At 41.1% G+C, this 23,058-nt stretch overlaps 1 protein-coding gene across 5 annotated transcripts in view; it reads left to right on the top strand.

Annotated features, from left to right (window-relative positions):
• The window catches only part of LOC123362532 (phosphofructokinase, platelet), a 79,077-nt gene that overhangs the window by 53,728 nt on the left and 2,291 nt on the right, over positions 1 to 23,058 (top strand). For 2 of the 5 annotated variants that reach the window (XM_045002895.1, XM_045002894.1), the window contains exons 16-20: positions 10,166 to 10,318; positions 17,405 to 17,569; positions 18,696 to 18,757; positions 20,607 to 20,718; positions 22,915 to 23,014. In XM_045002895.1, coding sequence (XP_044858830.1) covers positions 10,166 to 10,318; positions 17,405 to 17,569; positions 18,696 to 18,757; positions 20,607 to 20,718; positions 22,915 to 23,014 — 592 coding nt within the window. Of the gene's footprint in view, positions 1 to 282; positions 436 to 10,165; positions 10,319 to 17,404; positions 17,570 to 18,695; positions 18,758 to 20,606; positions 20,719 to 22,914; positions 23,015 to 23,058 lie in introns of all 5 variants that reach the window. The other 3 variants (XM_045002896.1, XM_045002893.1, XM_045002897.1) reach the window with 2 other exon arrangements.

The following is a 23,058-nucleotide window of genomic DNA, read 5'->3' as shown; positions in this document are numbered from 1 at the left end:
AAAGGTTGCCAATTTCTGATATAGAGCATTGGGTATGTATAAAGTATATAGCTCATTGAGAGTGAAAGGTGTACTTATTGTTTGTCTCAGATTTTAAATGTGTATATATATATATTTAATTTTTATGTATTTTTATTAGATTTTAGTGGTTCCTTATTAACCCAATGTGTGATGTGTGCTGTGGTAAAAATGGCTCTCCCTGTGGCCTCATCCATGTTATATTTCCACCCTTGTCCTCTTTTTATCCCTTCTAATTGTGCACATCATGCCTGTGCCCAACAGGCCTACCTGGGACTTTTGGAATTATCAGCTGCCCGTGAGAAATATGACGAGTTCTGTGTTCCAATGGTTATGGTTCCTGCAACTGTATCCAACAATGTACCGGGTTCAGATTTCAGCATTGGTGCAGATACTGCTCTGAACACTATAACTGATGTAAGTCTGTTCAAGTGTGCGTGCTTACTAACAGAGCTTTCAAGTTAATGCTGATTGAATTGGCTAGAAGTGGATATTTTATAGACCAGAACATTGGAAACATAATCTGAAAAATGGTTTGCTGACTGCATGCAAGTGATACTTACTGAACTGAAAAATCCTGGTACACTTAGCTTTCTCCTTCTTCCAGAAGTTCCAACCATTTTTCGCATGCACTGTATCGAAAGACTCCATTTTTATTTTATATATTTTTTTAACTTTTGGATTTTGGAAAGTAATAGAATGAGGCTGCCACACACACACAAGTGAGAGAGACAAAGCAGGTGAGGTAATATATTTTATTGAACTAGGACTTGAAGAAGAGCTTGTCGCTCACACCAACAGAAGTTGGTGCAATACAAGGTATCGCCTCACCTACCCTTGTCTCTCTAATATCCTGGGCACGACATGGCTACAACAACACTGTATACACACAAATGGTCTTTCCTGCATACATATACAGGGGAGGGGGGAGAAAAAAAGGAAAAAGCACCACCACCAAGCCCAAAGTCAAAAACTAGTGACAATTTATAGCAGTGTAGGAGAGGAAATCCCTTCTCTACATCAAACACTAGAGTACCCAGTTAAAATAAACAGTTACAGGGTGTCCTTATATATTACAAAGATTAGGTTTTATTTCTCAGATGTTTCTCCAATAAGTAGGTATTCTACTAATGCTCTACTTTGCATCGGTTTTCACTGCAAAAGATGAGAGGGAGATTCCCACACCTGAGCAGCTCTTTTTAGGTGACAAATCTGAGGAACTCTAATAAAGAATAGAATTATCAGACACATAGATGAATACAATATTTCAGAAAAGAACCACCAGTCTTTTGGAATTATTTGTGGGGGTCAACAACCATATGGCGAAGAGTGATGCAGGATATAGTGTACTTGGGCTTTCAGAAAGCTTTTGACAAGGTCCATCACCAAAGGCCCTTAGGCAAAGTAAGCAATCATAGGATAAGAGGGAAGGTCCTCTTAATGGATCAGTAACTTGTTGAAAGATAGGAAACACAGGGTAGGAATAAATAGTAAGTTTTCACAGTGGGGAGCGGTAAATAGCAGAAAAAGATCTTGGCGTCATTGTGGATAGTTCTCTGGAAACATCTGCTCAGTGTGCAGCGGCAGTCAAAAAAGCTAACAGGATGTTAGGAACCATTAGGGAAGGGATAGATAATAAGACAGAAAGTATCATAATGCCATTCTATAAATCTATGCTACTCCCATACCTTGAATACTGTGTGCAGTTCTGGTTGCCCCATCTCAAAAAAGATATACACCTCTACCCCGATATAACGCGAATTCGGATATAACGCGGTAAAGCAGTGCACCGGGTGGGTGTGGCCGCACACTCTGGCGGATCAAAGCAAGTTTGATATAAGTTAGATTTTTTGGCTCCCCAGGACAGCGTTATAGCGAGGTAGAGGTGTATTAGAATATAGAAAAAGTACAGAGAAGGGCAACACAAATTATTAGAGGTATGGAACAGCTTCTAGAGGAGGAGAGATTAAAAAGAGTAGGACTGTTCAGCTTAGAAAAGAGACAACTAAAGTGGGATATGATAGAGGTCTATAAAATGGTGACTGGTGTAGAGAAAATGAATAAGGAAGTGTTATTTACCCCTTCACATAACACAAGAACAAGGGGTCACCCAATGAAATTAATAGGGAGCAGGTTTAAAACAAAGAAGTACTTCTTTACACAGCGCCAAGTCAACCTGTGGAACTCATGGGTCAGGGGATGTTGTGAAGGCCAAAAGTATAATTGTGTTGAAAAAAAGAACTAGATAAGTTTGTGGAGGATAGGTCTATGAATGGCTGTTAGCCAAGATGGTCAGGGATGCAACCCCATGCTCTGGGTGTCCCTAAACCTCTGACTGCCAGAAGCTGGGACTGGATGACAGGGATGGATCACTCAATAAATTGCCCTGTTCTGTTCATTCCCCCTGAAGCATCTCGTACCGGCCACTTTCAGAAGACAGGATATTGGGCTGGATGGATCATTGGTCTGGCCCAGTATGGCCGTTCTTATGTTCTTAATAAAGAAAAAGCAACATTTTCACTAAATAATCATTCAGAAATGCATTGCAATAGCTCTTCTTGATCCTGTTGATCCTCAGAATTTAGGAACTTTATTGTATTATCATAAACTAAAAAGATGTACCTGTTACTATCCAAAATAACTAATCTTGACAGGACAGAAAATAGAGACACTTATTAAAACAAAGACTTATTTTGTTATCAAAAACATAAATTTACATCTCATCGGAGCCATTTTGGAAATGTCAGGAAACACAAATCTATCGTTTTTACTCCAAATATAGCTATTTTCTTTTTATACATTCTGAACCAGGATTCTGTTTCTCATTGGATAAAAACTAAGAGCGAATTGAAAACTGTTTTGAAAAGAGAAAATCATATTTGGAAAAAAGCATGTTTAATCTGTACAGACAGTCCATGTTTAAAATCTAAGATTTGCATAAACTGCAGACTACTAAGGAGGATCTTCTTTAAGGCCAAAGTGCCACACCTTTTTTATTCTGGATTTATTTTGAAGGAATTCTAGCTCTCCTTCATAGCATACTTACTTAATTAGTGTACCTTGAAGTGTCACTTTCCAGCTTTTGTTCCCTGTTTTATAAGATTGTGGCCTTAACCTCATCCAGGGCTATAGCTATAGGGAGAAATGTTCAACAGCTCTTTAGTCTCACACTAAGTCTTAGCACTTTACAAAAGTGTAAGTGTAAAGGCACATAAGTCCCACTGACTTTCAGTGACAGATGGTGACTTTCAAATCACTTTTGAAAATGGGACTTCAGCTCCTAAGTCACTTAGGATAGGTCTGTATTATAAAACACCTGCGTCTGGCCCACATCACTGACTTGGACTCAGGGGGCTCTGCCTGAGAGGCTGTAAAATACACATTCAGGCTGGAGCCTGAGCCCGAACATCAACATGGCAATTTTAGAGCCCCACAACCTGAGCCCCACAAGCCCAAGTCAGCTGATATGGGCCAGCTGTGGGTGTGTCATTGCAGTATACACATACCCTTAGGTACTGTTGAATATTTTAGTCCTTATCTGACATTTTTGAGAGATTTGAAGGATTTCTCAAGTTTCTTAATTCCAAGAGCATTAACATCATTTTTTTTACATCTATATATTTATTAACTTACCTGTATATAAAAGTCAACTTTTCATTTTATTTACTTTTAGCAAAATTAGACCCTCGTGCATTATTAGATGTTTATTTTCCCTTATAATATTGCCCTTGTCCAGACTGTAAACAACTGATCAAAATTTAGTTCTCAATTATTCTTTACACATGGTTCATGTTATATCTAAGTTGGCCTTGTTTCCAGTTCTGGTAAATAAAATTCTCCATTCCAAAAAGATTGACAGCAAATCAAGGTAAGTAAAATAATGCTATAATGCATGATGCCTGCTTTTCTTTTCTTCATAGGCTTTCTGTATTTACCTAACTATCATCTTTGTAGAGCTTGTAGACAGTTTCACACAGAGCAGGACACACCGCAATATTTTGCAATACACTGGGAAAGATTTTAGATTTCAGGTAACATCACTAGATATCAGACAGAGAGTATTCCCATGATGTTAATATAATCGTTTTATCTATCTGGAAGCTGATACATTTTACTAATAAAAGGCTAGAATTTTGTCCAGTTCTTGTGTTTTATTTCTTCCTGATTGTGTTTTGAGATGTATATAAAATGTAATGGTTCAGGAAGCCATAGATTCAATTCAGCTGTGAAGAGAACTAACCTTTTATTTTAAAAAAAGTCTTTTTGTTAAAAAAAAAAAAAAAGGACTTTTTTTCTTTTACAAAAGTTCATAAGCTGTGTAAGCCTTTTGCCCTCTGAGCATCTGAACTGAAGCTATGGTGGGCCACTCAGAGAACTGGTAATGGAACATAGATTGGCCCATCAGGGTAATCTGCTGGCGGGCCGCGAGACAGGGTTTACATTGACCGTCCACAGGTCTGGCTGCCCGCAGCACCCAGTGGCCAGGAACGGTGAATGGTGGCCATTGGGAACTGTGGGTAGCCATGCCTGTGGACGGTCAGTGTAAACACAGCCTTGTGACCTGCCAGCGGATTACCCTGACAGGCTGCATGCAGCCCGCAGGCCACGGGTTGCCCACCACTGACATAGAACCTTTCACTTTAAGGTCATCCAAATCATACTGAGTAGTGACATTACCCTCTGTAATGGCCAGTTGGCTTGTTAAATATGGATAGGCAGTCTCCTTCCAGTTCGTGCGAGTGAGAATAGTGAGCAGAGATATTGCACGGGCATGAAGAATGAACTCCTCCTATAGATGATTGCTCTAGCACAGTATTAAAGCACATTAGTAATGAAGTTAATGGTCCTTCTACTCCTGATGTCCCTGTTCTGTGGATAAGTGTATTTCCAATGCTATCAGTCTGGCATCTTTCACGAGCACTAAAGTAACCTGAAACTTAGTTGTAGGGATTCAAAACAACTGTTTTATTGCTCCTCTTCTCACTTAAATGTCAATCTTTGTCAATTTTCTCAGTTTGCAATGAGGTAAGTATGTGGTGTGCTAGTGGATAATGAGGCCTCTAGTATGTGTATAGGCAGGTTTCTGAGATCCTGAAAAAGTTTAGTGTGGCTGGTTACTTTAGCTGTCTGTGTTAGAATGTCTGAAAAGTACTCAGGCATGTAAGCAATATCTTAAATGCCATTATAGGATACTGACTTCCTACTTTTCATAATCAGATAAATTGTCCTCTGTACATACAAGAAGTGTAATTTTTGGTTAGTTGTTGGATTGTATGCCTTGTGTTGCCCAAGATGTGTTTGTATATAAAATCTGTTCAAGGATGATACTTATTGTTATGAAGCCTGTAAGGAAAAAGTAAAATATCTCTCCTAACCACAACTAAATCCCAAAGTAATCAAACTCCAAAATTAAATCATGGGTACTTCAGGGTATTTCTCGCCATACAACTGATAATCATCCAGTGGTGCTTTGGCATCTTTTAAAGTACATAGTTATTTCCCATTCATTGGAACCAGGAAAAGTATTATAGAGTTAATAGATAGCAACTAATGTACATACAGAAATTCTGAATTAGAGAGGGTTCATGAGAGCACTGAATAGAACAGAGATCGACAACCTTTGGCACGCGTCCCGTCAGGGAAATCCGCTGGCGTGCTGGGATGGTTTGTTTATTGGCAGCATCCGCAGGTTCGACCGATCGCAGCCCCCACTGGCCGCGGTTCACCACTTCAGGCCAATGGGGGCTGCAGGAAGTGGCACGGGCTGAGGGATGTGCTGGCCTCCGCTACCCACAGCTCCCATTGGCCTGGAATGGTGAACTACGGCCAGTGTGAGCTGCGATCGGCCAAACCTGCGGATGCTGCAGGTAAACACACTGTCCCGGCCTGCCAGCGGATTTCCCTGATGGGCTGCTTGCCAAAGGTTGCCGATCTCTGGAATAGAAGATGAACTATGAAAAAATAGGACTCCTCGCTCTGAAGAATTTACAACCTAAAGAAAAGAGTGGTTAGGTTCCAGTAAAGGCCTGTGCACTCCTTAGCAATGGGACCTAAATTGTGTAGCAAGATTCTTGGATTCTGAGGCTCTTTAGCACAGCACCCTGGAAATTTTCTGACAGTTTCACTTGCATTTTAGAATGCAGGGGTTTTATCAATCACATATTTAAAAAGTGAATCTTATGCTCAGTACAATGTGACCTGTGTTGTTCATTTTGATACTACATTGAATTAATTTTCTGCTGTCCCTATATTTCATTTTTGATATGCCAAAGATTTTTGTAGTGACATTGTGTAACTGCATTGCCAAGATAATCTGGGACAAACTTGTGGAGGTTTGTTTGCTGACTAGGTCGCATTTGGCACTTTTGCACCTAGCTGGGCATAGGAGACATTTGAGGATTGTGAGATAAGCATGTTAGCTGGTAGTTTCTCCTAAAAAAAATCATCAGTTAGATCGTTAACATAATGATGATATTTAAATTTAAATGTTTAGTGTTAACAATCTATGAAAGTGAATGAGACAGCCCTTTCAAGGCTATTGTTTCAGGCTGTCTGCAAACTTAGGAGGACAGAACTCAGGAAGTGTACACTGGTCAATGTTTTCGAATTGTTTTCTTTATAACACCAAAGGCTAGATTTTTAAATGGAAAGCTTGGATTCTGCAGCACAAATCTCTCTAGCCAGAGGAGGATTTCAGAGAAAATTCTGCACCATGATTTTACAGAAGGCAGGGAGCTCTGCATTTGAAACTAATTTACAGCCCCCTTCACAGCTAACAGAGCTTGCTTGGTAAGAGGATGGGGAAAAATAATTGGAAACGACATAAACCATGATGGGCTTTGGAGGGGTTAAGAGAAAGAAATAAAGAGCTGAGCAGGAGACAGGAAGAAATCTTGAGTTCACAATACGTCTGCACAGCAAAAGCTGTGCACAGGTTAGCCTACCTGAGCTAGTGTGAGTCCAGCTAGTGCAGGTAACAGTAGCAGTGAAGATAGCACAGTGCAGGCTTCAGAGCGGGCTGGTGAGCCAAGTTCGTACCCAAAAGCTGTACTGTTCTTGAACTGCCCGTGCTGCACTCCCTTTGCTGCTGTGGTTATCCACACTAGCCTGTGCACAGCTTTTGCTGCATAGGCATAGCCCTATGGGAGTCAAAGGGGAGGGGGAAGGAAAGATGCCAGCCACATGGAGAATGGAAAAGCTGGAGAGGAGCAGCCTAGCACCAGCCATGTGTGAGGGAGGAGAAACAGCCTGTCAGGAAAGCAGCACAGGTAAGGGGTGAACCATCTAACCGAGTTGGGGAAGGAACCAGAAACAACAGCAAACGGGGGCTGGGTAGAGGAGGAATGATGCTGAGTTATTGTATGTTCTTATACAGTATCTTTGGTCACATTTTATATTAAGGGTATATTTATAAAGGGTTGGAACTGACTCATAGATGTTATAAGCATGTTACAGACATGAGCAATCAGTGTTCTAGGCTAGATGGTTATACAATCTATAACAATTGATTAACCATTTATTAAACCATCTGTTAATTATTTAACCCTTTATAGAGTGTGTGAAATATACCCTTCGTATAAAGTGACTGTTTGCGGGTTTTTTGCAACAGTGATGCTGGGTTGTTGCATGTCTTCAGACAGTAGCGGTCCTGGGTTACTGCACAGTGTTCACGCATGTGTTTGCTAAAAACGCATCAAATGAAACGACGCAGTATTTAATGCAAGTAAAATGTATCTTTCATTGCAAACTAACTAAATGGTTGTACCAGTAATTGTTCCAGTTCTCCCTCTAACAGAACCACTTTCGCAAAGCCTCTGGCTAAAACTGCAGCTGTGCTCGTAAGTGCTTTGCAGATGTTCAACCTGCTTTGAGGCTTCACTAAACAAAACCAGTTCCCAAATCAGTATATCTTTTTCTGGTGTAAGGAAAAACTCGAAGCCTGGCTGGGCTGGGGTAGTGACTGTTCTGTGAAGTTCCCCCACCAAGGCTTCCCAATGACTGATCTTGTAAGACAAATGCCATTCCCCTCTTTCCTTCCTGTGGCACTTCTCAGCACTGCAAAGATAACTGGGCAGCATTTTAGTCCAGAAGTGACACTGGGATCAGTCAAATCCCAGTTTTAGCTGTAAGTGAAAGTAAAATTTCCAAAATACAGAGGGATGGAGTGTTGGAGGTGAACTTTTCACTTCTGTCTCCTGCCACCACGTCATACCTCCAAGCCATGTGGACCCTCCACATGGACTCCAATCCCCCGTCTTCCCTCCTGGGAATGTCCCAGGTAGATCACCTCTTCCCTTCCCATTTCCTACCTACAATCCACCACTACACAGACATCTGATGGATTTTAGTGGGGGCAGGCTGATTGGCCTGCAGAGCTCTCCTCTCATGTAGCAATAGGGTGTTTTATACCCATTCCCACCCCACGGTGCACCCCTCTCCCCACTGGGAAAGTGAGACTGGTGAAAAGAAAAAGTACTACAGGATGTGGATTTCCTTTGGAGATTCATTAAATAGCTGGGGATTTTTCACATTCTCTCTACACAATGGGTGTTCAGGATTACTGCACATTGAGGAAGAATGGGACTAGTGCATTCACTAAGTCAGAACAGCTGCACATTCCATAGTCCTTCGCTACAGAGAAGAGTACTAGGAACTTCGGAGCCCGTGAGAACACACAGACTACCTGACACACTATACATTTACCTCCTGACCATATAGGATATGAAATCCCCAAAAGATCGCTCAAAAAGCCTCTAAAATGTTCCTGCAAAATATATGGTCTTGTGCAATATCCCTGTATTTTTATGCACAATTATCCAAGTGGCATGCATAAAAACAGGTATCTCCTGATGTACATGCTTCTTGCAGACACTTGGAAAACACAGGCCATATTTTCATGATTTTTTCTTTCAGTGACAGAGGTGTGTCTTCACCTTCTAGGACAAAGCAGTAGTTAAAAAAAGCAGCGTCTATAATAGCAGTGTATCCATGAGCATTTTCTTCTGAAGCCTGGTCTACACTAGGCGTTTAAATCGGTTTTAGGAGCGTAAAACCGATTTAACGCCCAACCCGTCCACACCAAGAGGCCCTTAATATCGATATAAAGGGCTCTTTAAACCGGTTTCTGTACTCCTCCCTAACGAGAGGAGTAGCGCCAATATCGGTATTAACATATCGGATTAGGGTTAGTGTGGCCGCTGATCGACGGTATTGGCCTCCGGGAGCTATCCCACAGTGCACCACTGACCGCTCTGGACTGCAATCTGAACTCGGATGCAGTGGTCAGGTAGACAGGAAAAGCCCGGCGAACTTTTGAATATTTCCTGTTTGCCTAGCGTGGAGCTCCGATCAGCACGGGTGGCGATGCAGTCCGAAATCAAAATAAAAAAAGAGCTCCAGCATGGACCATGCGGACGTGATCGCTGTAAGGGCAGGCAAATCCGTTCTATCAGCGCTCCGTTATAGAAGATGAAATTCAGAATCATTTTTAAAAATTCTCCAGACAGAACCCGGAAGTTCCAAGGGGCGGGGGAGGCTGCGGGAACTATGGGATAGCTAGGGAATAGCTACCCACAGTGCAACGCTCCAGAAACCGACGCTAGCCTCGGACCGCGGACGCACACCACCGAATTAATGTGCTTAGTGTGGCCGCACGCACTCGATTTTATAAAATCTGTTTTACAAAACCGGTTTATGCAAATTCGGAATAGTCCCGTAGTGTAGACGTACCCTGAGTGTAGGTGTTTTCTAGTTACCTTTCCTTAAACTATTTAGTATATAGAATAGTGTTTGTTCATTTCACTTATTTTGAGGTGACATTTCTAGTACACTCATGCTGCCTACGTTTCTGCTTAGCTGCTTCAGATCTCTGCACTATCCACATTTCATTTTCACTCTGTACTAACTCACATTAACCTCCTTCTGCGCTTTCTTCAGAAGAGCATTGTGCCAATGCGACCCCAGTGCACTGTTGTGGTATTCAGAGGAAACTTTTTTTGTCCCTCCTTAATATCACCAATTTTATTTTGTTGTGCCAATGGAAAGCCAAACCTCCCATCACACGCAAGGAGCCACTAGCTGAATGCATAATAATTTGCTATCCATTTGCAAGGGTGTATTGCTAATAATACTTGTACCGCTGCTTCAGGCCTATGAAAGTTGTCTGCAATTAGCTGAGGCACGTGCTCGCTTTGAGGAGTTTTGCATTCCTATCTGTGTGTTGCCAGCTACTATTAGCAACAATGTGCCAGGCACCGACCTTAGCATTGGTGCTGACACTGCCCTGAATGCTATTGTGGAGGTAAGACTGCATATCCTTTGAAAATTAAACTGTACAATGTCTGTCTTTGTTGTGATACAAGCAAGACCTTGAAACATTTAGTTTTCTAAAATATTCTAGTTTAAAATATTAAGCTCCTGTGATCAGAAGGTAATCAATATTTTCCAGATTGATTGAAGATTAATCTAATTAAAATTAAATCAATTATGTTGGCTATTATTTAGATTGTGTTTTGGTGTTTTAGGTAGTGGCATTAGGGTAACTATTTCAATGCATTTTTAGAACCTTTGTATGTTTGCAATAAGAATAAATTATATTATTTTGTTGTTTAAAATAACTTGCTTAGGACTACTTTGCTGTACTTAAATGAAAGAATAAAAACCCATGCATCTTAAAAAAAAAAAGTAAATGACCCAAGGAATGGACCAATGATGGAATAAGATCCCAGTTCAGCAAACCACATAAGCCCAGGCTTAAAGCATGAAGCACTTCACTGGGACTGGTCATATGCTAAATGTTAAGCACATGCTTAAGTGCTGTGCTGAATTGAGGCCTAATGACTGCAACACTTAAAGTACTGTATAACGAGAAAGTAAATTTTACAAGTTGGATACATCAAAGCTTAGCTTACTGTGATGTCACTTCCTTTTATAGTCAAACAGCATTGAGATACCACTGCTGATTGCTATTGTGCATGTTTCCATTTAAATTGCCAACAATTTGATTTCAAATGGGCTGTATGACCAAAATAATGCACTTTGCACATTATGGGCCTGCTCCAGCTCCCCTTGAAGTCAGTAGTTCACAGGGATGACTTTGGGTCCTTAGTTGCCTGTAATCCTTGTTCTTATTAGATAAAACATGTGTGCTCTGCCATTAGACAATGTGCAGAATCCTTTTATTCTCCAATTCTGGCTCCTCAGCATCACTTTAAAAATAGAACATTTTTAGTGTGTCATTTGGTGTCTGAAGATTTTGTCACAAATTTCAATTAGACCAGGATTTGTCCCTTAGTTCTTGCTTATCATGGCATTTCCCCTAGTCTCCCATTGTTGTATTGGCACCAGTGGTGTTAGCACTAGCGGAATCTAAATGCATACAGCAGGTAACATGGCTGATATCAGTGGGGTCAAAGTCTTCACTAGTGATTCACCTGGCAAAGACTGAAAATGTGAGAAGTACCAACAATAAAAGTTATAGATGATAGATGGCTACAGACAAGGTAGAAAATACCGACAGTTGTTGCTTCTATCCCACTGCCTTTTATTGTAGGCTGCACAGCTTTCAGTAATGCTTCATCCGTGTTATTGCTCTCAGTAAAAACTAAATGAGGAATTTTGCGCAGGCTTGCAAAAGTTATTTACTTCTTCCCATAATATAAGAACTAGGGGCCACCAAATAAAATTAATGGGCAGCAGGTTTAAAGCAAATAAAAGGAAGTTCTTCTTCACACAGCACATAGTCAACTTAGGCAACTCCTTGCCTGAGGAGGTTGTGAAGGCTAGGACTATAACAGCGTTTAAAAGAGAACTGGATACATTCATGGAGGTTAAGTCCATTAATGGCTATTAACCAGAATGGGTAAGGAATGGTGTTCCTAGCCTCTTTTTGTCAGAGGGTGGTGATGGATGGCAGGAGAGAGATCACTTGATCATTAGCTGTTAGGTTCACTCCCTCTGGGGCACCTGGCATTGGCCACTGTCGGAAGACAGGATACTAGGCTGGATGGACCTTTGGTCTGACCCAGTACGTCCATTCTTATGTTCTTATGCTCACATGTAATCCTCTTGAGTTCCGTGGGTTTGCACCATTGTCTTGGAGCCAGTGTCTTTGGTTGAGATTGACAGTAGCGTACTGTTGCTCTTTGCGTCTTTGAATACCAGAATTCTTAGGAGAGGCAGTGTGCTTCACGCTGTGGTAAAAGATTATCAGAATTTGGTCCCTGAGTTCTAACTCTGTTCTAACTCTGCTTCGGACACTGACATTGTATTTGCCTTTGGGCATGTCACTTACCCTGTCTGAGTATGTTCCCCTCAGCAATAAACGAGGAATAGTAATATCCTCGTAAAACACTTTGCCGGAGTCTCAGCTGACAATTTATGCCAGCTGAGGATCTGCCTCTCTGAAAATATCATATAAGCATTATTAACTAGTATACTACGATAGAAGTGCTTCTTCCCTAAATAATGTCCTATATACCAAGGGAGAACTCAGTCCTGAAAATACTTATGCTTATCAGTAACTACTTTTACTCACGAGTACAGTTATTAATGTGTGTAAGTGCTTGCAGACTCAGGACCTTTATATGTTGGAAGAAGTCCTGTAATAGGAAAGTAGGAGGAATAAAACCTTTCCCCAGCTTCCCAGATGCATGTGCAATCATGCAGTTAAAAGAGCAGCTTAAGCAAACAGACATTGTTATTCTTTACTTCACATTCTTCAAAAGATTCATGCCGGAATTTTAACTCTTTAGTGCTGATGGTTCATCACAGCCAGCAGAAATTGTTCTGTGAAACACTGACTCTGGTGTGAAAGGATTAAAAATAGGGTTGTTGAATAGTCGCAGTTAACTCATGCAATTAACTCAAAAAAAAAACGGGATTTAAAGCATTTATCACGATTAATCACAGTTTTAATCGTACTGTTAAACAATAGAATACCAATTTAAATTTATTAAATATTTTGGATGTTTTTCTACATTTTCATATATATTATATTCTGTGTTGTAATTAAAATCAAAGTATATATTATTTTTACTACAAATATTTGCATTGTAAAAATGATAAAAGAAATAGTATTTTTCAGTTCACCTCATACAAGTACTGTAGTACAATCTTTGTCATAAAAGTGCAACTTACAAATGTAGATTTTTTTTTGTTACATGACTGCACTCAAAACAATGTAAAACTTCAGAGCCTACAAGTCCACTCAGTCCTACTTCTTGTTCAGCCAATCGCTCAGACAAACCAGTTTGTTTGCATTTGCAGGAGATAATGCTGCCCACGTCTTGTTTACAATGTCACCTGAAAGTGAGAACAGGCATTTTCATGGCACTCATGTAGCTGGCATTGCAAGGTTTTTACGTGCCAGATATGCTAAACATTTGAATGCCTCTTCGTGCTTTGGCCACCATTCCAGAGGACATGCTTCCATGCTGATGACGCTCATTAAAAAAATAATGCATTATTAAAATTTGTTACTGAACTCCTTGGGGGACAATTGTATGTCTCTGTCTCTATTTTACCCACATTCTGCCATACATTTCATGTTATAGTAGACTTGGATGATGACCCAGCACGTGTTGTATGTTTTAAGAATACTTTCACTACAGATGTGACAAAACGCAAAGAAGGTACCGATGTGAGATATATAAAGATAGCTACAGTACTCAACCCAAGATTTAAGAATCTGAAGTGCCTTCCAAAATCTGAAAGGGATGAGGTGTGGAGCATGCTTTCAGAAGTCTTAATAGAGCAACACTCCAATGCGGAAACTACAGAACCCGAACCACCAAAAAAGAAAATCAACCTTCTGCTGGTGGCATCTGACTCAGATAATGAAAATGAACATGTGTCAGTACGCTCTGCTTTGGATTGTTATCGAGCAGAACCCGTCATCAGCATGGACAAATATCCCCTGGGGATGGTGGTTGAAGCATGAAGGGACATATGAATCTTTAGCGCATCTAGCATGTAAATATCTTGCAAGGCCAGCTACAACAGTGCCATGAGAACGCCTATTCTCACTTTCAGGTGACATTGTAAATAGGATGTGGGTAGCATTATCTCCTACAAACGTAAACAAACTTGTTTGTCTGAGCAATTGGCTGAACAAGACATGGGGCTGAGTGGACTTGCAATTTTACATTATTTTATTTTTAATGCAGTTTTTTTGTACATAATTCTACATTTGTAAGTTCATCTTTCATGATAAAGAGATTGCAGTACACTACTTGTATTAGGTGAATTGAAAAATACTATTTCTTTTGTTTTTACAGTGCAAACATTTGTAATAAAAAATAAATATAAAGTGAGCACAGTACACTTTATGTCCTGTATTGTAATTGAAATCAATCTATTTGAAAATGTAGAAAACATCCAAACATATTTAAATAAATGGTATTCTATTACTATTTAACTGTGCAATTAACTGTGATTAATTTTTTTAATCGCTTGACAGCCCTAATTAAAAACTGACCGATCCAGCCAGTTAATGGGACAAGATAAACAACATACAAGAGACTTAGCGGATGGAAATCCAGACATCAGCACTGTAAAAATATTCAAAATGCTTTGCTACAAGATTTGACCTATTTTTCCATGTTTAGTGCCTCATACTGCAGTTTGCTGTAAAGTTCAGATTCATTATTTTTAGTATTTAGACAGATAGATACTAGATAACATATCGCCTAAATACTTCTCAGGATGGTATTCTACAACACTCAATAGATCCAAAGTCTATCCCTGCTAGAACCTTGGGAAACTGAATAATTATTTGTGGGGAAAAAAACTATTTGTGGATTGTAAGGCCAGAAAGGACCATCATGACCATCTAATAAGACCTCCTGCATAACACAAGCCACAGAACCTCACCCTGTCATTTCTTTGTCAAGCTTCTCATTGAATAGTAAGAGTCCTTGTGTCGCAACCACCATCCGTCTGGACAAGCCTCCCTTTAGAGTCTGGTAATGGTATTTTGCAGGTGGGCAGTCACCGTTCAGTGACAGATCCAGGATGAAGCAGTTTGTCATGTCCCAGTTATCTCGAGAGTGAGAGAATGGGAAATGAGCCCAGAGCATGATCACCAGATCATAGAATATCAGGGTTGGAAGGGACCTCAGGAGGTCATCTAGTCCAACCCCCTTCTCAAAGCAGGACCAATCCCCAACTAAATCATCCCAGCCAGGGCTTTGTCAAGCCTGACCTTAAAAAGCACTAAGGAAGGAGATTCCACCACCTCCCTAGGTAACCCATTCCAGTGCTTCACCACCCTCCTAGTGAAAAAGTTTTTCCTAATATCCAACCTAAACCTCCCCCACTGCAACTTGAGACCATTACTCCTTGTTCTGTCATCTGGTACCCTATGATAAAAATAAAATAACCAACGTTTATAAAAATAAGGCCATGATTATCAAACCCAATTAGTGATTTGTGGTTCCTGGAGTATTAGATGTTCAATTTGAGATGCCGAGAGGAGGGGGGGGCAGGGCAGATTTTCAGAATATGTTCAGCTCCCACCTTCTGAATACCCCTTTTGAGGTATCTCAAGTTTGGCAGCCAAGTCATTTTTGGACAACCTGGCCTATTGTTTACTTCCCCAGCACCTAAAAGCCAGGATTTCCTTAGTGATGTCATAATGTATACACTTACTCCCCATGAAATCCCAAGCATTGTTTCCAGGGAGTTAGAACTGGTGTGATCATAAGCCTGCCATTGGTGAAGGCAGCAAGGGTTGCTACAAGTATGCTGTTGTTTATTGTACATTGAGAGCTTACACTGAGCTGTACTCAGTGAGGAAAGACTGGAGACCACAGTATGGGCACAGTATAGGAACCAAAATAGATAGAAAGGGGTTGCCAGTGTAACAACCAGTTAACAACTGGTTAAGTGCACGATCTGAACTAATATGTGCTGTATTTTGTTCTGGAGCTGCTGCTTGTTTTTTTAAAAGAATATGGGATAGCATGTTTAGATCAATCTGTTAGATCATTTGTAGATATATATATGTTATAGCTCTGGTAGTTGAACTAAAGTTACATAAATATATAATATCGTTATTCGTGTGCTAAATGCTGTAATTTATGATCATGTTAAATGCTTATGACTTTTTAATTTTTTAGGCTTTCCCATTTACCAGTTTAAACTTTATTTGTTTTGTGCTTTGGTAAGTAGGTATTTAATGCAAATATCAGGCTCAGAACCTATCTTTATATATCAAAAATAAATGATACTAAGGCTGTATTTGGAAAAATTAATCCACAAGCAGAATGGAAGAACATCAGATGTAGAACTGCATCCATAGTTACTCACCAGAGGTCTGAGGGCTGTTTTTATGTTTCCTTCTAAATAAGCTGTTAATAAAGGGCAAGAACTTCATGTTCTTGAATTTGCCAGATCCTTGTACTCATCTGCTTCCTCTTAATTCAGCTGGGCCCACAAACCACATTTGCAAAATTCTGTTTGCAGTCAAAGAAAGGTTTTTTGAGTTTAAGGCAATTATTTTTCAAATACTCTTCGCCTTGATCTGCTGCTATTTTGGGGTTTTCTCTTTAGTCCTCTGATCAGAGCTGTCAGCTTTTTGAAATTTATTTTTGTGGAGGCTTGTTTAAGCTACTCACAGGCAGCTCTGATAGAATTTGCTGTAAATCATCATCCCCTATGCTTCATGTAAGCCAACAGATTTCCTCATAGTGAGCAGCTTTTCTTATCTACGAATGGGTAAGACGCGGTTTGAGGTCAGTCTCCCATAATCAGTATGTGTTTATGGACATGAAGTAGGAGAAATTGGCTCTGTTGCTGCCAAGTCATGGAAATTTGCATGAATAGCCCTCTGCATAAGCAAATTGTGGATCAGTAGAAACCTAGGACTTCAGCCTCGTAAATTCAAATTGTAAAGAAGGATGTGTACTTAAAACCCCCTCAGTATCAAAGGTGATTTCTTCAGTCATGTGCATAGTAAAAGTAGAGACTGGCTAAATTTGGATATACGCCCAGATCAGAAAGCAAACTCCATTTTTATATCTCTATAAAACTCCAATATAATTACTCCAAAGCTTTAAGAATAAGAATGTGCCATGAGATTAATTTCTAACATTTTCAGAAAGCAGCCAGATGGAAGGATAACACAAGCAAACATGACATTACCAAAACACCTGATTTTGAATATAGGGTCCAAGATGTGACCTGGAAGAAATATTTTCTTCCAGAATTAACAATTGACATGAGAGTGTGTATGTGCATATAATATGTATTACTATTTATATATATATAGTAATACAGTTCAGTAATCTTAAAATTGTGATAAAGAATCACATAACATATGGTAAATATCACAGTTGAGAGCCTGTTCATGTTTGCGTACGTCACTAATGTTCTGTGCTTTGGTTAGACATGCGATCGCATCAAACAGTCAGCCAGTGGGACCAAGCGTCGTGTGTTCATCATTGAGACAATGGGTGGCTACTGTGGTTACCTGGCCAATATGGGGGGCCTTGCTGCAGGGGCGGATGCTGCTTATATCTTTGAAGAGAAGTTTGATATTCGAGAACTCCAGGTATACAGCTCAATCTTACTGAAATAACGTCTATCTCGTTTTTATATAGACTTTCAAAGTGTTGTATGTGTATATAGCATTTAATATGTACATTGTGTTGATGTAGTTGGTTGGATACTGTTCCAAAAGGGTATCTTAGCCTGCACCAATAAGTGGCTACTTTTAAATGCGTACGTGACACCTTCACCCCAGAGAATTGGAATATTATGCCAGTGTTAATATATTTTGTAGTAGAACTTGTAGCCAGACACTCCTCATTCATGGCATCAAGCACTGACTGCTGATGGCCAAAAATTGAAACATCAAGTCACCACAGCACCATTAGGTGGAACAATTACATGTTTATTCTTTTACAATCTGATTATTAGTACATAGTAATTGGATGGAATTGGAGCAAAATGAAAAGGCAAATAAAAAAAGGATAAAAGGAAATACTTTTTCACACAATGTGTACTTAAACTGTGGAACTCCTGGCCACAGGGAGTTGTTGACGCCAAGAATTTAATAAGATTAAAAAAAAATAATTGGGTATCAAGAATATCCAGCATCATTAGTATTAATGACGACAGATTTTGGAAGGGATATAAGCCTTCATGCTCCAGATCCAATCTCTTAACTATCAGAGACCAGGATGAGCCCCAATGGGAGGGGCAGAGTATCCCACATCTGCCTATTGCTGAGTTCTTACGCATTCTTCTGATGCATCTGGTGCTGGCCTTTGTTACACGTGGGACACTAGATGGGATGGATCTGGGGCCTGATCCAGTCTGGCAATTCCTGTGTTGCTGTGTAAATAAAGTTCAGTAGGTGCTGTATCAGTGACATGCAAGTGAACTAAACAGCCTGTTGAAATAACACTGTTGTCTAGAGACATGAAGAAGCTAAAAGTTGTTGGCGGGTGTGGGGAAAAGAGGTTAATTTTAAACCAGGACCAGTAACTTTTAACTCACCCATTAGAATTTGTCCTGGAAGCCAAAGAAATTATTGGTCAGTTGGATTTTCACATTACAGAAGGGATTTCTTAACTATTGCTGTGAACTTGGAATCCTTTATAGAAATTCTCTTGGTGGAGGAGGCAATGATCATCACATTTGTTTTAGGATGCTTTGTGTGACTCTGTTTCTAGGCTAATGTGGAGCATTTGACCGAAAAGATGAAAACCAGCATCCAGCGTGGTCTAGTGCTGAGGTGAGCAAAGGTCATTTAATTAAACTGCACCATCAAAATGAGTAACGTTTTGCAACTCTCACTGCTATTTAAAACCCATGAACAGGCTCTATTTAGTTAGTTATAGAAGAAGGGATTCTCAGTGGAAGAAAAAGCAGCTCTTAGAAGCAGATATAAAATCTGTTAAAATCAAAGGTCCCACATCCATTCCCATTTTAACTCTTCACATCCTGTTAATGATTTGGGTTCTTCCAAGTGCTGCACAAAGTGCTATAAGGAGGCTGCACAAAGGTCTCATCATTTATTTTACTAAGGGTGAAATTCCCCTCTGTGCACAGGGCCAGCACAAGACCTATGCAGCTCTGAAGTGCTATTTAGCCCTCAGAATACATATAAAGTGGAACACAGGTCCCATGATGGGTGAATTCCATCCTCATTCCTTAGACTACATGTTGTATTGGAGACCATAGCAAGCTAAGCCACGCAACTGAATAAAAGTTTCTTGTGTCAATTACAAGTTGACTAGCATTCGCCCTGCTTTAATCTTAGTGCCCTGTGACGATGTTTTTGAACTGTTTTTTTGCCCCTTAGGGAGGATTCTGGTCTGTCTTTTGCAAAAGTGGCCAACGGGATGTTAGCAGCAGCTCTGTCTGCCTAGTGCTGCAGACAAGCTGGATACTTTAATTTTTTTATGATGCTGCGTCTTGATTTATAGAAAGGTTTCAACATATCTTTACTGGTCCAGACATCATCTCCCTCTGTACCCTCCTATGTGACACCATTCATTTTATCAATCCAGTTTTCAAAACCCTCAACCTCCTCAATCTCAGGCAGAGGCCATGCTCTGTAAGTAGAAGTTCAAGAAGGTTCAGTTACTGTCTTGCAGGTTAACCCTTTGGAACTCTTCCACAAGTGAACACAACCGATTATAGTTCTGAAGTTGCAAGGAAAGCCTGTCTCATGAGACATGTAGTTATCAAGTACTGGACATTTTCCAACAAAAGGGTTCTAGAGTTTCTCAGGCAATTGCTGATCAGCATGGCAGATGATGGGAACAAGTGAGAATTTATAAAATCTACTAATCTGAAATCCAGAGTGTCCATCATTTCTTCTGTAACTATTATTGGTTAAGGTCTGATACTGGAGCAAATGCCCTCTTTAGCCCAGCAGTTTGGCCTTATCTTGCCTAGGAAAAACAGGGTGTTTTAAAACATGTTCACTAATATCACATGTCAAAATCCTAGTGTAGATAAGACTAACAAGCGTTAACATTCAAAATTGCCTTGTCTACACAAGGGATTTCATGTTACTTAACATGTTTAAAAATCACATCTTTCTTCCTAGTGTGCCCAGCCTTTGTCAGTCTGTGACCTCCACCTCTTTCATGGGCATCGCTTCTCAGCCTCTGTGGCAATAATCAGTTATAAGAGGAAATCACCAAATGCATTCACCTACCCCCTTCACTTAGTTCAGATATGCTCAGACGTTAAAGAGAACTGGTGAAGGGGTGGGGACCTCAAGTTTGCATAGCCTAGGGCATCGGCTGTGTTGGAGAACAGGTTACAGTTCAGAAGCTGCTCAGATCCCTGTAGTAATGCAGGAAGCTCAGACATTCAAAGTATTGGTTTGTGGCAGAGCAAAGACACAACCGTGTGTAAAACAAACCTGTGGGAGAGTTGGAGAGGGAGGAGGAACGTGAAAATACACACGACTTGCCACTCATTGAGGGCAAGAGGATAACAGAGTGTCAGGGGTGCGACATGTCCCCTCCATCAGTGACTGTGCCTCTGTAAAAAGGTCTGGTAGTTAATAATGTGGTTTTTAACTGGCCTGACAGTGTTGTTGTGGGGTTATTTTTGTCTTGTTATAGAAATGAGAACAGCAATGAGAATTACACAACTGACTTTATCTACCAGCTATATTCTGAGGAAGGAAAAGGCGTCTTCGATTGCAGGAAGAACGTATTAGGCCACATGCAGCAGGTAAATAAAGTTACGAACTTCCCTCTGTCTACAGCAGCAGGATTAATCTAGTGTGTGTGAACTGCCGTCACCATTCCAGGATTACACACAAGTCGTCCTTCTTGCATCCACTCTTTCCCCTTCAGACCAGTGGGGAGCAGCCTGCGGCCCATGCGCTGCACGTGGCCCATCAGGGTAAGCTGCTGGCAGATCGCGAGACGGGTTGTTTCCGTTTGCATGGCCACCTGCAGCTCCCAGTGGCCGTGGTTCACCGTTCCTGGCCAATTGGAGCCGCATGTTGCCCACCACTGCTTTAGACAAAATGAATGGTACTGTGGGTTTCCTCCATTGTCACTACCAACTCCCAACTCATTTTGGGGGGGTTGGAAGGGGGGTAATTTAGTTTTGCAGAAGGAAATTGCAGCAGATTCCCTCTTTTACTGTCACCTTTTTGTTCCCCCCCTCCATCCCTATTTTAAAAAAAGGTGCTGTTGTTTTCTAGTAGCCCACTCACGGCCTCTTACAAGACCTCCCTGCAGCTGCCAGTTCAGGAGCATCTCACCCCAGAAGAGAAATGTGGTTCCTAGAGAACATTTGTGCTCACTGTTCACTTTTTCCTTTTGGAGGAAAGGGGAAATAGTGAAGATTAATAGGGTGGCTATGATTGGCTCTGCCCTATACAGCACTCCTAGCTAGTGCACCCCACGCACCCAGATAGGGCACCAGTCAGCCAACAGCAGTATGAGAGTGCATAAGGGCACAAGGATAAGGGACTAGGGAACTTACAGTGGGAAGCAGGGCAGGTCTAGGGGAAAGGGTGTTTAATGAGAGACCCTGGCTCCCTCTCTAGCAGTGACTGAATATCTACTGGTTCACATGAACCATCAAGGTTTAATTCCAGCTTTAAAGCTTCGTATTTTGTTTGAAGTCCTAACCCAGTGCCAAAATTATACAACAGCTTCCCTGCCTTGTATCTAAGTACGTTATATATTTGATATACTAACACTGTTCCCACTTGCCTTTAGTGGATTTAGAACTAAATGCTAAGAATTTCAGTAAATGCACCCAAAACAGGTTATACATAGAAATAACAGTAGAATCTGCTTTCACATGAGGAGCATACAGTTAGATCCAGTTAAGAGCCCTGTTTTGACAGCTGGAATAAAGGCAAATTTTTGTACCTTTTGTATTTTGTCAAGTTCTACGTTCCCATAGACCAGGGATCAGCAACCTTTGGCATGTGGCCCGTCAGGGAAATCTGCTGGCCGGCCGGGATGGTTTGTTTACCTGCAGCGTCCACAGGTTCAGCCAATCACAGCTCCCACTGGCTGCAATCCCCCATTCCAGGCCAATGGGGGCTGCAGAAAGCGGCACAGGCCAAGGGATGTGCTGGCCGACGCTTCTTGCAGCCCCCATTGGCCTGGAACGGCAAACCGTGGCCAGTGGGAGCCGCGATCGGCCGAACCTGCGGATGCAGCAGGTAAACAAGCCGCCCCAGCCCACCAGTGGATTTCCCTGACAGGCCGTGGGCCAAAGGCTGCCGATCCCTGCCATAGATGATCTAAAGCCCCTAGTGTCTGCTTGGTAACAGCGTTATAAATGCACCCACGTGGTAGCGGCTGGATGATACAGGCTAGAGGTCCCTTGATTACAGCCTCCGCCCTGTGATGCAACAGTGCCAGCGCCCCTGAAGCAGTGGCCTGACCTGGCCTGTTTGCTCGCTCCCTCGCCCGTTCTTTATTCTGCCCTTTATTTGCTTCTCTCCTTGTGTGTATATTGCTTTTCCAGCTCTCTCTCTCTACTGCTGGAAGTTGTATTGTGCCATGTTACTCCAGTAGTGAACATCCTTCAGGCAGTGCTCTACAGCAGTGAGGTAGAAAGTACATGCAAATAAGCACACTGCTGAAGGGGAGAAGTGGGGGGTTAACTAAGTCCCATTGACTTTAATGGGAATTAAGCATGTCTTTATGCACGGATTGTGGAATTGGGGCCAGTATCTCAAACTGTCCAGGCAAAGTCCCCTCAAGACTCCCACGTTGGGAATTCTGGGGCTAAGGTAAAGCACTGGTGTGTGTTTAAAAAAGAGGCGAAGGGAGGAAGGAAAGAGGCACAGCAGCCATAGAACACAGATGATTGGTGGAATGGAAAAACAAGAATAATGCTTCTGGTTGGTGCAAAATTGCAACTAATCTCTAATTACATTTTAAACTTTGACAGGGTGGAGCACCTTCCCCATTTGACAGGAACTTTGGGACAAAAATCTCTGCAAAAGCTGTACAGTGGATCTCAAAGAAACTAAGAGAAACATACCGAAGAGGTGCAGAAATATTTATGGCTATTTACCATCTTTCTCTTCCTTTT

Source organism: Mauremys mutica, chromosome 2 (assembly GCF_020497125.1).
Source record: "Mauremys mutica isolate MM-2020 ecotype Southern chromosome 2, ASM2049712v1, whole genome shotgun sequence".
Taxonomy (NCBI): domain Eukaryota; kingdom Metazoa; phylum Chordata; order Testudines; family Geoemydidae; genus Mauremys; species Mauremys mutica.
Note: the sequence above shows the minus strand (reverse complement) of the source record. Positions and strands in the feature narration are given on the sequence as shown.